The sequence below is a fragment of the Gymnoscopelus braueri genome (assembly GCF_963280865.1).
Source record: "Gymnoscopelus braueri genome assembly, chromosome: 19".
NCBI classification, from domain to species: Eukaryota; Metazoa; Chordata; class Actinopteri; order Myctophiformes; family Myctophidae; genus Gymnoscopelus; species Gymnoscopelus braueri.
In genome coordinates, this window is record NC_137621.1 from 17,577,763 (window position 1) to 17,595,067 (window position 17,305).

The 17,305-nt window shown below is 42.3% G+C and overlaps 1 protein-coding gene across 1 annotated transcript; it reads right to left on the reverse strand.

The window, feature by feature from the left end:
* Window positions 1-1,500: 1,500 nt before the first annotated feature.
* On the reverse strand, window positions 1,501-10,352 carry LOC308075099 (delta-like protein 4). The gene is made up of 11 exons (XM_080414724.1): window positions 9,768-10,352; window positions 9,234-9,497; window positions 8,571-8,625; window positions 7,339-7,608; window positions 6,277-6,337; window positions 5,899-6,029; window positions 5,300-5,469; window positions 4,778-5,000; window positions 3,939-4,680; window positions 3,482-3,590; window positions 1,501-3,330 (listed from the first exon to the last, which is right to left on the reverse strand). Exons 1-11 carry the CDS (start codon window positions 9,819-9,821, stop codon window positions 3,325-3,327), a joined length of 2,085 nt encoding a protein of 694 aa, XP_080270850.1. The 5' UTR covers window positions 9,822-10,352; the 3' UTR covers window positions 1,501-3,324.
* Window positions 10,353-17,305: the final 6,953 nt, after the last annotated feature.

Below are 17,305 nucleotides of genomic sequence, written 5' to 3' on the forward strand. Positions count from 1 at the left end.
GTGTGTGTGTGTGTGTGTGTGTGTGTGTGTGTGTGTGTGTGTGTGTGTGTGTGTGTGTGTGCGCGTGTGTGCGTGCGTGCGTGCGTGTGTGTGTTTCATAATGTATGTAAAAGTAGTGTATCGTAAAAGTAAATCAAATCAATCTATAAATAACTAAATCGATAAATATAAGATGTAGGTTTGCAAGCAAATTGCTGGGTGGTTCATTTAAGATGATACAATGTGAACAATCATTTCTAATTGTATATTTTGTCATGCAGAGAGTATTATGAGATATTACACATAGTTGCTGTCGGGTAGAAACCTCATGTCCAAAACTCATGTCCAAATTCAACAATAGCAAAAATGTACCAATCTACAAGTGCGATGCAACACGTTTTGAGCTTGTAGATCAGCTATTTTTGCTAATTTTGTGTGACACTGTAGTATGATGAAGAATGGCCTTAATTTACAAAAAAAGAAGGGGAAAAATACATACTGTAAGTTAAAATATGGAGTTAAGAGGTTTCTGCCCGGCAGCAAGGATATGTATATTATTATTAGATATCATTATATTAGATAATAGCCTGGTATGAAAACTTGTCTGTAGCCTACAGTTGAAATCACAGATTGTTCGTCTGGTGCAGATTGCTATGTCTCAAAGACTTAAATTACCACTCGTCTCTCCAAACAATCTATGAGCAGTCTATTATCAGACAGGCGCAGTAAATAGTGTCTGATCCAACTCACATGCTCTATCCAGAGCAGTCCAGTTCTTATGATTCAGGGTTCCCCAGAGCAGGCTGAACCGTTGTAAACATGAATTCCGGCCTATGTCCATTAAGATTCTCAATGCTAACTGGCAGTGGCGTAAAGTAACTAATTACTAGGCTACTCAAGTATTGTATTTAAGTACAATTTTGGGGTATTTTTTTTACTTAAGTGGACTTTTCTATAAGCTACTTCTACTTCTACTCCACTACATCTCACAGGCAAATATTGTACTTTTTACTCCACTACAATTATTTGAAAACTTTAGTTACTAGTTGATTTGTAGATTTTGATTATCATTACAAAACATTCATTAACCGCTTCAGCCCTATTTAAACTTTGGCTATTTGAAAATGGCCGATCTACAAGCTCACAGCGTTGTGAGCTTGTAGATCTTCTATTTTATTTTTTTTTAATTTTATTTGTGAAAATGGGACATTCTGCATAATGAGTACTTTTACTTTTGGTACTGTAAGTACATTTTGATGCCAATACTTTTTCTTGTAACAGTATTTCTATATTGTGGTATTGATTCACGTGCCAATGAGGAGGGCATATAGCATCTCCATCCTACTCCACCCGTTCAACATTACCCACTGACACGTGCCGCCCCAGCCATAGGAGACGGAGTATGTGCATCGTATCGTTTCTTATAAAGAATATGATGTAATTGTTTAAAGTAGAATTTAGAGAGCAGTTTAGGGTAAAAAAAAGAAAACCACAAAGAATGATTTATATTCACATACAGGTCTTTTTTTAATATATATCTTTTTGTCTGAGCAATTCCCTTTTTTTCTTTTTTTACATTGCTGCCAATTACAGTACTGTCCACTGAATGATTGTGAGCACATTGATTTGACATCCCACTGACACATGCCTGTCATGGCCATAGATATGGATTCATTAGAACTGCTACAAGGCCATCATACTGAAGCCACTTCCACACCAGCCAGAATAAAACTACCAAGGATAAGATACTGACATCACAAACAACTGGAAGCGTAGTCTGCAGTTTCATTGGGCCCTGACATTAATCGTTGGAGGACCGTTTTGATTTCTTTCCGTTTTTTTAAACGGGAAAAAATAGGTGTTGAGTAAAAGGGTCATGCGATGATGGATGTATTATCCATGACCACTTAAGCACTATTTTAGCAAAACTAAGTACAGTATAAGTTCACAACACATCACAGTGTGATAAGTTGTGAACTTACACATCTGCAAATTTTGAAAATCTTTGAAGAAACGAAAAGAACATTTAGTAAACAGCAAGGTTTTGCAGTTCAAGGGCCCCCACGAGTCTGCAACACTTCCACTATTGTGACATCAATTGTGAATCCTCGTTATGTTTATTCTAGCACACCAGATGACACACTTCAAATAAAGATTCTAAATGATTTAAACATTTAGCTGAATTAGGATCTCTATTTGACCACTTACACTCAACAATTCAATAAGACCAACAAACAACAGTGTACCAGATATGTATTAATGTTTTTTTCTTCTTCTTAAAAAAAAAAAAGCAACACCAACGACATTTAAAAAATAAATTCAACTTTCTGGGGCATAAACTTAAACGCAGATGTACACTTCATACTTCTAATCGTAACATATAAATATACATTATATACAAAATAATCTTATAAAACATAGAAAAAAGAAAGATCAGTGCTTCATAATATTAAATAACTAATGAAATACTAATCTTACACAAACATTATTGGTTCACTACTTTCAATAGAAGGCGTCCTTGGTACGATAGTCACTTCATGTGTTCTTTGTCTTTAATTATGGGTGATCTTGCATAAGGTAACATGTTGCCTTATCTTGAGTTTCCCCAGTGTTGCACCATATTGCAATAAATTGATTTCTATTTCACGTCCACTTTGCTGTACTGTGCACAGGAATCAAGATGAGGCAGGGCATAATGTTGCTCTGAAACTCATACATAAGGCTTGGTGATCTGGGCTGCATACATTCTTTATCAAAAAGATTACATTTACAAAACTGACATGCCTCAAAAATTCTTCAAAAATGAACCGTTTTCAGTAGTTTAAATCACTTCTTTTTTTCTTTCTTTTTTTTTAGCACAATGCTCATTTTTGCTTGCATAGCGCATAGCCAAGTCACAGAAAATTGAAAAATGCTGGCTCCTTCCACAGGCTTGCTGGCAGTAATTTGATTGGTTGATTGCTGATTATCACAAGAAGGTGGAGTGGAGAGGAGTACATCCAGATAGTCTTCTTCTACTAATCAACATGCTGGCATAAATAATTAGGCCTGTTGCCCTCGAACGACCTTGGGTAGTCCAGAAAACGACCTGAATCTAAAAACATTAAAAAGTCGTGTCCAAAAGTCAGACTCACTCGCGTATTATTTCCCACAGTCTTTTCAGTCTTTACATTCTAAGAAGAATTGGTAGCTTGAGTTCTATTGCATTCCAAGAGCACACAGGCTCTATCCAGTTATCAAGTTTTCAAGAGCAGCAAGTTGCATTTAAATAAATCCCAGGCTTTCTACACTTGTAAACAGTCCAGAAGATATCCACTGTACAGAACGACTAATATCTTCCATGTATTATACCTGAAACACAAAGAGAAAAGAAAGAGAGAAAGCTGATTATTGATCTGAACCATCACCTCTCAAACAAAAAGGAGGGAAAAAACATTATGGTCCATTAGTGAATAAGTAATTGTAATGTAATGTAATAAAGATCATCCATTAAATGTTTTACCTCAGTTGCTATGATGCATTCATTTTTCTCTTCTGCTATAACAAACACAGACTGGTACATTGAGTCTCTTGAAGAACATATTGTTGATATTCTGCACTCCGGCCTTTCTCTGTGAAGAACAAATAGACGTTAGTAATACGCACAAAACCATTGCTGTTATCTGTTGTTGACCTAAACACTGTTCATATTGTGATCTTGGTAACCACTTAAACCCTCTGTATTATGTTGATTAGAGTCGCCTATGCTTTTTCCCCTCTATACCAAATCTATTCACCCAAAAAAAAGCGGATATACAAGGTCACAATGCAACGTGTTGGGACGCGTTGTGAGCTCGTAGATCTGCTATTTTCACCGGAGGTTCACCCCCAAAATAGGGTTGCTGGGGTTCATGTAGTTAAAATGTCACACAAGTCTCTAAAACTCTTCATAACAACCCTTTCACGTGTACTGCGCTCACCTGTACATTCTATTCAGTGGCATTTTGCCTTCTATTGTCTTTTCACAGTTTTCGTCTTTGTCCAAGAGGGACAGTTCATCCTTGTACCCATTGGAGGTTTTGTAGTCCAGGTGGCAATGGTTGACGTGTTTGTGGTTGGACTTTTCCCTGGGACAGTCCACTTCAAGATCTATCTTTTTATTAGTGTTCTTCAGTTCCAGCGTGGAGATGAGGTTCTCCTTCTGGAAGTCCGCCTTGGAGATGTTGTTCATGGTGTCCGTGGCCCGCTCCCTGCTCCTCTGCTTCCTGACGTGACGGAGGACCATGGCCAGCATGCAGAGCAGCACCAGAACCACCACCAGGCCGACACCCATGCTCACGGCCACCCAGCTAAGCCTCTCCCCCGGCACCCAGCTCTTGTTCGGGCTGGGGGTGACGTCCAGAGGCACGTCGTAGGACTGGCACTGGGCTCCGCTGTAGTGCGCCGGGCAGAGGCAGGTCGGCTGGCCTTTAGCTCCGATGACGCAGGTCCCCCCGTTCAGGCAAGGCTGGGCGGCACAGCGGTCTGTGGGCTTGTCACAGTTGCGGCCGGTGAACCCCGGCGGGCAGGTGCAGGTGTAGTCGTTGATGCGATCCAAGCAGGTGGCCCCGTTGGCACAGGGGTTCATGGCACACTCGTTGATGTTGATCTCACAGCGCAGCCCTCGGAAGCCCGAGCGACAGCTGCAGAATCTGAGGTTACTGAGCACCACGCAGTGTCCACCTGCACAATATACAAACCATTATTATAGCTCACCGTTGATATTATCACACATTGTGTGTTGTGCATATGTATGATACACAGAGAATAATAGATTTACCATTGGTGCATTGCAGCGAGGTGCATTTATCCACTTTCTTCTCACAGTTGAGCCCGGTGAAGCCCGGCATGCACTCGCACATGTAGCTACGCCCGTTGTCTCGCTCTCTGCATATGCCGTTGTGGAAGCAGGGTGTATCCGACGAGCAGGTCAGCATCCTGTCCTCGCAATGTCTCCCTTCGAACCCATTTGGGCATTCACACCTATAGCCGTCCTCTGAGTTCTGCAGGCAAAGAGATATTAAGACGATCAGCGGGCTCCTATGTAGGCAACGTTGCTGCTGTACTGTAGCATAGGTACGGTAGAGAGCTCCCCCTCTGTCAGAGTTGCAGTGGCGCGATTAATTCTCTATTCTCCTATTCACAGCGTGAATTCTATTTACAGTAAAGGGTCTGTGAACTGGGTCAGCCAGCGACTCGGCAATCGGTAGCATCCTCCTGGGCTCGCAGATAGACTGAGGCGAAAACAAAAACAGGAAGGCTTGTGTTGTGGGAAAGGAGAGAGAGAGACTTCCGGACTCACCAGGCACTGGCCTCCGTTACGACAGGGCTGGCTGTCACACTCCCTGACCTCCGAGTCGCAGTTGACCCCGGTGAAGCCCGGCAGGCAGGTGCACGTGTAGCTCCCCTGGCCCGTGTTCATGCATGTGGCCCCGTTGAAGCAGGGCCTGTGATGCGTGCAGTAATTCAAATCTGGACACAATTAATGGGGGCGGGATTAAGAATTAGGAATTAGGAACATAGTACATTGTGTACATTGTGGTTGTCATATTATATCGTCTCTGTCGGGTGGAAACCTCATTATGTCCAAAACTGTTATCTTTCAGGATTCAAATTCAAAAATAGCAAAAGTAGCAGATCTACAAGCTCAAAACACGGCGCGAAGAAAGCTTGTGTACTGTATCTGCTACTTTTGTTGCTTTTTTGTGACGCTGTAGTATAATCAAGTAGGACAATTTACGGAAAAACACAAAAAGTTTGTCTGCCCGACAACAGCGATATAACATATTTATCACCATACTGTAGTGATATACTGCACCATAATCATAATTCAGGTTTCATTGTTTCTAGCTCTTTTCATGCGTCAAAGAATCAAAGAGTTGCACTGTAATGTAGACTGACCTTGGTCACAGAACAGGCCTCCCCAGCCCTCGTTGCAGGTGCACTGCCACGGCTCCGCACAGGTGCCGTGTTTACAGGACGGGTGGCGTTTACACACGTCACAAAAGGGACCCTGCCAGCCCTCTCTGCATCTGTGTGTCACACACAAACAATGTTACCATCACTGTGTGTTCACATACACACAAACATTAGGCCTACCGCTGACCTTCTACCCACTGCAGCAAGAGCAAGACATACAGGTCAGACAGAGACAAGAGAGTGAGTGAGTGAGTGAGTGAGTGAGTGAGTGAGTGAGTGAGTGAGTGATTTATATGTATTAATAATAATAATAATAATAACAACAATAATAGTAATAATAATATCAACTTGCAAACTCACTTGCACTCTCCTGGTGATGTGCAATTTCCATTCCTTTCACTGCACCCCTCAAGGCAAATGGCTGCAAAACAGAAGGACAATTCAAAGATTTGTCAGTAAAGCTGCCTGCAAAGTCTCATATAAGCTGCCAATTTGTTATAATAAGCTCCTAATTTGGCATTTGTCACCTTTTGAACGCCCTGCCTCACAAAATAAAAAACCTGTTACCTGGCCCATTTCAATAGAAGCTCTAATTTGCTGCGCCTGTTTTGCCCTGTATGTGACATTGATTTTGCATGGTTACAAGGCCAGAGTTAAACGGCTGGTTAGTCTGCAGCAGATGCTTGCTCTCCAAAGCGGACAGCTGCCCCATTGTTCTGGGCGGGCAGTTCGGACCCTGTGTGCAGCTGCTGCCCTCCCACTGCAACAATAGAGCCCGCAATTTAGCGGCGCGTGGCGGACGATAATGCCGCGATTAACCCGACGCGTGCCGTGCTGCTCTCAGACCCGACGCCCCGGATTAGGTTGACCCGCATGCACGCGCCTTAGCGCACAGGCTCAATGCAGAGAGAGAGAGAGAGGGGGACAGTCGTCTCTAAAATGCATCAGATGTAATTCAAAGGGTGTTCAGGCTATATGTCCAAATTCAAGTGTGCTATTAATAGGCCCGCTTTATGCGTCATTTAAAATAATTATAGCCTATACACTAAATAGAAGATTACATAGGCCAGTGGTTCTAAAAGTGGGGTTCAGGGACACTCATGGTTCCTTGAGGGGGTTCCAAATTGACCCATACAGGTCTGTAACTCTGAGAGTGTACAAATGGAACCAAATGGACCCTAACAGGTCCATTTGGTTCCATTTGTACACTCTCTGAGTTATGGGGGTCCTTGAAATTAGAAAGTTTGAGAACCACTGACATAGGCTATACTGTAGCTGTGTAGCTTTGTGCATTTCAACAAAATAACCAAGACCATATTTCAGGGAGGGGAAAAAAAAAACTCAGTTCAACTTGTGACCTTTTTATCAGAAACAAAGAAAAAAAAAGCGACCATATGGCGTCTTTTTCCTCGGGTTGCTTACGTTCTTGGCAGTATTGTCCCTTCCATCCCGGAAGACAGGCTACCTGCCCGTCAGGCTGGCAGGTGTAGTGGCCAAAACGGTCGTCCCTTGGAGCGCATATTTTGGAACAAGTGTCCCCGTAGTAATGTTCACTGCAGATGAAGCGGTATGAGTACCTGAGCTCCGTCCAAGTGCCGCTCTGCTCATCCTGGGACCACGAGGGCCCGATGCCCAGCTTTCTCTGGATGGAGAAAGAACTGATCAACGAGTCAGGGTTGGAGGAGGAGGTATCTGCGAAAATGGAATATATAACACATCATTGAGTACAGTGGTGTAAAGTAACTAAGTACATTTACTCAAGCACTTATTTCCAATTTTCAATACTTTTACTTCTACTCCACTACATCTCAGAGGCAAATATTGTACTTTTATTTGAAAACTTTAGTTACTAGTTACTTTATAGATTTGACCATTTGAAAATAGCCGATCTACAAGCTCACAATGGGTTGCGATGCATTGTGAGCTTTTAGATCTGCTATTTTCAAAAGAGTGTTATACATTTGAAAACATGCGAAACGGGACATTCTGCATAATGAGTACTTTCTACTTTTGGTACTTACTTTAAGTACATTTTGATACCAGTACTTTTACTCAAGTTTAACTAGAGTATTTCTACATTGCAGTATTGATACTTTTACTTAAGTAGAAAATGAGTTCTTCCACAACTGCAATTAAGTACCAGGTGGATAAACCAAAGCTCCACAGGCCTAATTCTCATGTGTTTTGACAGTCCAACGAGCTATTCATTCAGAGAATCAATTAACAATAGCCATACAATATATTGAAATATCCTCTTCCTTTATGACAACAAAACGTCTGAACCATTATTTGCAGTGTAAATGGACGAACAAAGAGGTGTAAAATACAGGAAGAGGCCAGTCATATGCTTTTGGCAAGAGCCTCATATTCTCACTACTCTGTACACTTTCCCACACCGAAAATAAACCAAGGGAAGTGACATTGTGTTGGAGATGTGATTGAAAAGAAAAGCTTTACACGCAACGAATCCCAACCAACGCTATAACCTCAAATGCAAATGAAATGATAAGAAATACAAATAAAAATAAGTCTACTAAATACCAGACTATATTAATACATATATAAGGATTATTATATTGTATTATTAATAATAACTATGTCCCAAGCTAAAGTGCATGTCTCCCTCTAGCGGTAATAACATATATAGTCCTCACCTCCAGGTAGATCCAACGCAGAATTCCAGGCTTCAATAACTAATGAAAACGCGCCCTGTGGAGGAACATTTAATTCAAAAATTAATTAATCCAAGTCAACAAACATTTAGAATAAGCTAGTATAAAGTTAAGAAGCATTTTTGGACGCTTAATGAATTAGCCTGGCTGAATGTTGTATAGTTTGCTGACCTAACACCCTTTTTCATTGATCAAGTAGCGGTAGCCTAAGCTTAAGACAAAATAATAGGCTGAGGGTGTCGCTTGCCAAAAAAAGAACAGATCTACTACAGGCTAACTTAGCTTGTAGATCTGTTCTTTACAGCACTGTTTCCCAAACAGTGGCTCTGGCGCATTCTTTGGGTCGCGGACCAATTTTTATGGGTCACGAGTAAATGTCAAAACATAAAAATAAAAAAAACTAATTTCATGAATAAAACAATTAATCAAAAAAAGAAATTCCATAAAGAAATAGTGAAAATAGCCGATCTACAAGCTCACAACGCAGCACAAAGCGTCCTGTTGTGAGCTTAATTGTAGGTCTGCTATTTTCACTAGTTTGGGTACCGGGCAAACGCATCTAATTTCTATTTTTTGGGGAACCACTGCGTTAGGCAAGCAACAACACCTTAGGGACTAGGGAGGCGTTCAGGTGCTCCCTCTTACCGGCCAGGTGAAGTTGAGCGGTATACGCAGCCGGCCTCCTTCAGTGATGCTGAAGGAGTCTGTGGTACCCAGGACCGGTGTGATGGCCCTGCCGAAGATGCAGTGACCAGGAGACACCACCGTCTGGAAGTTCTTCAGGCACACCTGGAAGAAGGTCCTGCAGCCTGACGCAGAGCTGCTGCTGCATGCCAGTCCATTGGCCAGCAAACCTCTGCTATTGTGGAAATGATGAAGGTCTAATTCGAACACACCTGATCCCTGAACCTGCAAAGAACAACATTTTGTTCAATTTTATTTTATGTTATTATTTTATTAATATTATATATTTTTTTGGTATCCCATTAAGACACATTAAGCACTAGTTTTCACACTTTCAAGATTTTAAAGAAAAAAGAAAAATAGCAGATCTACAAGCTTGCAGCAGCACTGACGCACTGTGAGCTTGTAGATCTGCTATTTTTGCATAGCCAATGGGTTATTTATTTAGTATCCCTTATTGCAAAAAAGGTTTTAAATTAAAATCGTCATAGCTACCTGAGTAGATAATGTTATAATAATTGCGAGGATAAAGGTGAACCAAAAGGCCATTCTTTAGAGCTTGTGTGCGTATCCTTGGAAAAACAAGTTGTCCGTCCACCACAAACAAACGCTCCTATTCCACAGTGGTGATGATGGTGAAACGTTGAAAAAAAGCAAAAATAATAAAATATATTCCTTTTTCGAAACCCTGTGTGTATTAAAGGACAAGATCCAGCAGCTCCAAAAAAACAACAATCCAAAAAAAAACAGAAAGTTTAAGAAAACAAAAAAACAGCCTTGTTATCCAAATGATATGATGAGGTTTTACACAAATATAAGTCGTATATTTTTATTTAATAATATCCACAGATGACTCATTCGTCTGTCTTTTTTAAGTTGTCCATCCATCGTGCCGGTTGAGTGTTTTTGTTTGGTGTGGAGATGCAAGCCTTGAGCTTCTTCTTCAATCATGCAGAAGAAATTAAAAAAAAACACACACACCCAGGATCTTGTGCGGAGAGCGTTTTGCACGTGTGCGTGCGTGCGTATGTGTGTGTGTGTGTGTGTGCTTCAGTTAATGTGGAGCATCATCACCATCCTACTGATTCTCCTCAATGAAGGATGTTTGACGTCGCTCCCACTTTATATAGGCTACTTGAGTCTGGTGTCATTAGAGACACTGTCAATCATTAAACCCCGCCCACTCTGCAGCTCCGAGAGACGCAACTCTCTCTCCACCACCGACCTCCTCCTGGCGTGTCTTTTTTGCCTCGAGCCCTCGACTGATCTTAAATTAAAACACTCTCTCTCCTCAATTTGTCTGTTTATTTATTTGTATTCATTTATTTAAGAAATATTCGTATGTCCTCCAGGCTAGCTCTGTAGGCTTACTCTGCACTGTGCTTACTTAGCCTCTACTTCAATCTGCAGGTCTGTGTGTCTTTGGAGTGCTAGATGCGCAGCTTGTGTTTGGAGCGCGTCTGACCTAGCTCTGGTCCAGAGCGTAAAACGCTCGCCCCAAAACACAGTCACCCCGGGCCGGGCGAATCCGGCGACCTCCGGTCGCCACCTGGTATTCCTAAACGTAACCTCAGTATAGTAAACTATCCTTAAACAACCTAACCGTATTCCGTAACCCCAGTAAAACTATGCTGAACCCTAAACTTATTTCTAACCTCATCCTCAGTAAAAACAAATGCAACAAGAACCACTGGGGGGGTGAGTGGTCCGCGGAAATAAAATGGGGGCGAGCGTGTTTTGGGACGAGTCTTCCAGTTACCTTAGAGGGAACTCACAAACACCCTGGACCAGGGCTACGTCTGACCCAAGTCACCCAACCAACGAACATCCCTCTTTTTTTTGTGTAAGCTTTATTTATGCTCAATCGTACGACGGTGTCGCTTGTCAAACAGAACTGATCTACAAGCTATAGCAACGCGTCGCGATGCACGCGTTGTTAGCTTGTATATCAGTTCTGTTCTTTGACGCGCGACACCCGTCGTACGACGTAGCGTAATGTCTCGCCTGATCTCACGCTCTTCCCTCCTCCTCCTTGTCCCTTATATTTACTTTAGACATAACAACACAGCTGTATGATAATGCTCTCTCACTGCAAACACTGTTTTGGGGCCAGCCATAAATCTTTAGTTTAGGGGGAGACCCAGGGCTTTATAGAAAGCCTGACGACCTTCTCATCCACCTCCTCAACAATATGTGTCAGTCGTCATCCAATGCAAACGCCTGGCTAGGCTTTTATTTTGCTATAAGCATATGTTTTAGACCTCATAAAAGTCACAATCATTATTTAATTATTGTAGTATACTTTCTCAGATCTTCGCTTTTGAACAAGTCAGGTCAGACCTTGTCTTAACTAATTGCATTGCAAACATTGAAACATACAGTACAGTAAATACACTCCAACACACACACACACACACACACACACACACACACACACACACACACACACACACACACACACACACACACACACACACACTGAAACATGCAGTACAGTAAACACTCCAATACACACATGCACACAGCAGTGCACGGCCGCACGGCCGCACGCACACACACACACACACACACACACACACACACACACACACACACACACACACACACACACACACACACACACACACACACACACACAGAAACTCCGCATTTGAGCTAGTATTTATTATGTCCAGGAAAGGGCAGTAACATGGAAGCAGGGAACCCAGCTGTCCAGTCACTTTATACTACATTAGAGCTCATAATGTGTAAATTAACGTCTATATTGTATCCTGTATGTATGATGTGACCATGTTTGTTGAACTTGTGGCCACTAGAACCAGCTGAATGACTTTCTTCTCCTTTCAAGTTAAAGTTATTGTTGAAATAGGGAAACCAAAATGAACCCCAAACAGTGCATTTAGGTTGTTAAGCAAATAAATTGGAACGCTATATACCGTACTTTCCCCCCCTTCTTATCGCACATGAACTCACGCTGGGCTAAAGCATTGTTGCCTTTATCGTTTCTGCAGCAGGCCAACTTGTCGAGGAACGATTTACAGTGTTGAGAGTCAGGGAACAGGATTTAGAAAGCGTTCCCTGACCACATGAAGGTGTCTGGCCGAACAGCTCTCCTGCAGTGATGACTTCATCTCCAACCGCCCAGCCCATACCTACCCCCACCCTTGACATATTGGTTTGAGGTTCCACACTGTAGGGGCAAAGACAATGGACTATTGAGGCTATTCTTCTAGCCAAGGAACTTGTGTGACTAAGGAGGCCGGACAGAACACCTCAGTGCATTGAAGCCCTTGGTGTTCCCACAGTTCACCGTATCACACATGTATCGAAGCAGTCCTTTAAGCACTTGAACCCTAGCATCCCTATTCTGGGGGGGGGGGGGGGGGGCGAAGGTTCATCAGCGGAAATAGCAGATGTCCAGGCTCGCAACGCCTCGCATAGTGGCGCGTTGTGAGCTTGTAGATCAGCTATTTTCGGTGAGGAGATTTGATGTAGTAGGAAAAAGCAGTGGAGCCATTATAGAGCCCTGGGGGTCTCTGGTAAACAAAGTATATAGGGTTTATGTGGTTGTAATTGCATCGCGACTTAACCCTATATTTACGATCCGTCCCAGCGTACAGTATAGGAGCAAATCATACCATACCCCCTCAGGTACTGTACAGTAAGTGGTTGCAGTCACTTATCTAGGGGTGAGGTTCCCTCTGTGGTCAACATGGGTGTCATAGACTCTAGAAGGCCATCAATCTCCTTTTGTACAGAGAGTTGTATACAGTAGTAGGCTAATGGTGCTTTAGCCTATACCTAAGACCCCTCATACACGTCAAAACATCCATAGACATGAATAATTGATGGACTATGGTTAAGGTTTCCCTACTGTAGCTCCAGTTTCAACGCCTTGCAAAGCTTCTGACCGTGCTGTATAAAGAAACCAGCGATGCTTGGATCGGAACATCTAGCCCCGCGGGGCGTAAGAGGAAAAAATGCCTTGGATGAGATATGGAGAAGTGCTTTCTTGATCATGGATTCATCAAACTTTTTTCAATATTTACACCACAGTGGAGCTATTTTATCAATCTTTCATGCCCTTATTTACTCGGTATATTTTAAGAGGGAAAACCTGGCCTGAAATAATATGACGTTTTGGACCCGTAGGGTTATTTACTCTTGGCCAATGGAAACAATAATCCAACAGTCTCTTTTCTTCTGTTGCTCTCTAGGGTAAACACAGCCTTGGAAACCAGACATTAGTCCTCTATAATTCCATCTGTAGCCCCATATTGGACATCATTCTTCGTTGTGGCTGTGCTTGGTAAAGCTGACTTGTGATTGTTCTACGGCTTTTTAGCCTGCATCCAAAATCCCAAAAATAACATTTAGTTTGGGAAGTGAAGAGGCGTGAAAGTACGTATTTGGACTTAACTACGGCAGCTGCTATTTAATAAGACAAATTGTCTGATGTAATTGTTTTGTTGCTTGGCAGACCATTGTGGTATTCAGGGAACTGTCAAACCCTGTCAAAATGGTTTAATGGGTTACAGGTTTTAAAGTGATGTTTGAAATTTCATCACTCAAATCATTTATACTGTAATCCAATTAGGGATACATTATTTCAAGCTGCCTTTAATTGTGGAGTGCTTTTCTTGTAAATGAAAGAACTGAGTGACGCACAGCATACGCTGGTGGAAATGCAGAACGATATATAGAACTCGTGGCAGCAATAGACTTTTGTTGACACTGACGTATTTCCAAAACAGGGAGGATTAATATACCCCTCATCTGAAGTTTAGGGATCAAAGAGTGCAATTATGTAGCCGCCAGCATGTCTTTACTGTAAATGTCTATTTGGCAGAAAGTGTCAAAAACAGTGATCCAAGTGACTTGATTAAAATGTCAACCGTCACAGACACATTGCCAAAGGGTGACCATGTGAAACAACAACCTAGAGGACAGGTTTTCGCTCATTTGGAAAATTATGAACAAAATGTCATTTAACATTTTGAAAGATTTTGAAAGTTTGCCTAACATAGGGACGCCGGGATTAATGTGGTTAACCTGCTGTGTCAGAGGAGGCGTATTATTACAGTATATTGGTTTGTTCCTTAACATTATTCCTTTCTCTAATCTAATGTATCCATTGACCAGTTGCTTCTGGTTGTTCCAAAGAACAAGGCTGAATCACAGGCGTGATTATTTGCGCCTTTGCAGTTGTAGGCCCCAAACTCTGGAATGATTTGCGTCTTGCATGTTAGACTGTTTTTAAAAAAAAAGCTTTCCGCCTTTATTGATAGGACACAGTGGCGATAGTCAGGAAATAGGGAGAGAGTGACTGGGAATGACATACAGCCAAGATAGTTGGCGACACGCCATCAGAGATGTGACATGTGCCTGGACCGCTAGGCCAGTGGGCACCCCCACCTGTTTTTTTTAAAAATCCATCTTACTGTCTTATTGCTTTTATCATTTTCGTCTTTTAACCCCATGAATCCTACCATCCCTATACTGGGCATGTCATAAAAGGCAAACACTCAGCACAAATAGGCAAACATTCTGCAAAAATAGCATATGGGGCGGCCATAGCTGAGTGGTTAGTGAGCCCGCCTGGGGAGCCAGAGGCCCTGGTTGACCCATGTTCGATTCCAGGCCATGCCAGCATATGCGTCGATGAAATTAAATTTGTCCCTGAGCAAGACTCTTAACCCCTAATTGCTCACAGGTTCTCATTGGAAACAAGACCGCAAGGACTTAATTGAACGACCTGTTGAAAAAAGGAATTATCCACAAGCTCACAATGTGTGAACTTGTAGATCGGCTATTTTCACTATTTGACGTACATAATGAAGCGTATAGGATTTAAATGGTTAAACTGGCCTTTGTGTTTTGACTGTTTTTGACATTTTTGATTGTAGCTACAGCACATTGGTCAACTGTTGTTTTTGAATGTGCTTTCTAAATACATTTGGATTGGATTGGTATTCCAGTAGTATCAACATTCTGGGCAAGGGCAATAGGAAATTAGCTACAGTGCTAACAGATGGCTCCTTTTAGTCCAGAAATCTGTCCTGTTTAATGCACAGCAGTTTAACACTTCTTTACAGGGCATCTGATCCCTATGCCCCAATCTGTCCAACCAATCAATGGCTCTTTTGATGTCTTCCTGCCAATGGATGTGAGGCATCTAACCATATCACTCTAGAGGAGCCATCACCTGCTGCCATCATTAGAAACACTAGGGTTGTTTGTCTTCTTTCATAGCATTATAATATGCTCTCCCAGCCTGACCAAATATATCCATAGATTGGAAATACACACAGTTTATTAGGGGTGCTTGTTACATTAAAAAAATGTGATGTGTGTGTGTGTGTGTGTGTGTGTGTGTGTGTGTGTGTGTGTGTGTGTGTGTGTGTGTGTGTGTGTGTGTGTGTGTGTGTGTGTGTGTGTGTGTGTGTGTGTGTGTGTGTGTGTGTGTACCCTTTATACCATATATTTATATATATATATATTTAAAATGCGTTTCTATTGCCAAAACGGATTAACTCTAAAATCAGTCGATGTGTATAGACGTAAATCTCTTTTTGAGACAGTCAAAAAACTGAGCCCTTCAGCAGCTGGCATTAGGATGAATTCAGGTTGTCTTATCTGTTATTAAGAGAGCCCTGGGCTGTTGTGGAACTTTCCAACCACCCTGCTTCTGTTGTGTTTGCATAACACACTCGTGTCAGCACCCTCCTGCCCATACAAACCAACTAACAACACCCTCAAGTGACTGACACCACCTAAACGCTGCAAAGTATTTAGGCGACACCAGATTTGCGAAATTCGACATGGATCATGGTCCCATGAGCCATGACACAGAATATTACTGTAGGGTAACACAAGGTTCAATGACAAGCTGTTGACTTTTTCAAGGATTTCACTTAAGTTGGAGTGTGTAAATCAGGTTTTAGATGATCTGAAGTGTGTGTGTGTGTGTGTGTGTGTGTGTGTGTGTGTGTGTGTGTGTGTGTGTGTGTGTGTGTGTGTGTGTGTGTGTGTGTGTGTGTGTGTGTGTGTGTGTGTGTGTGTGTGTTTGTGTGTGAGACAGCTGCCTGTGTGCCAGAGTGCCAAGTGTTTCAAAGAGTGATCTATCCACAGGGACAACAGCGCACACGTCCCCTATATACCAGCCAGGGAGGGACCATTATTACCCCGGCCAGCAGGGACAACCGTCCCTTCAATACAACCTATTGATCCCCCTAACAGACACAAGCTCCACCTTCTGCACACAGAGGCAGCAGGGACCGGATGGTCAGCGCCACATCTGTCATTCTTGTTGAATGATGTCACATCCTACTTCGTATGAGGAGATGCATCTGAGTTTAATAGCATCTGTCTGTCGCCATCTTCCTGTTACAGGTGTCTTTTTGATGTGTGCTTATTTCTGACAGCGTTGTAATAGCAGATGAGCATTTGAAGGACATGTGTATGAGAGCCAAACTCGCTATTTTTGTAGATTTTTGAGCAATTGCAAGGACAAAGCTGATGGCACGTGCGGAAGTTTTGTAGGTAGCCAAGAGGAAATCCTTCCTCACAAGATTCAAGGTATATCATCACTGAACGAAAGATAAAAAACCCCACGACAGGAAAGGGAAAGAGAAATGATTTAGGTGAGGTGGAAGAGGAGGAGGAGGAGGAGGAGGAGGAGAGCGTTGGTGCGAGGAGGGCAGTTAAATTCACACTAAGTCATTATCTTGAGACAATGGCCCCTCAGGCTTGCCTATACTTCACACTGGGGGATTAAAGATGCGTCGAAGCATCGCGAATCGCGATGCATTGATCTTAATGTGGCGGTTCAACCGCATCGATGTGGAATGTTAGAATAGATTGCAATCAATAATCTTTCGGGCAAAATAAAAGTGAATAAAAATGTGGCACTTGATAACATCCTATAGCCTATCAAAATTGGCTTAAAGGAGCAGTTCACCCAAAAAATGACTTATTTTCTATCAATAATTTGATGACCGGCGGAGTCTCCGGAGTCTCCTACTGAGTCTCCT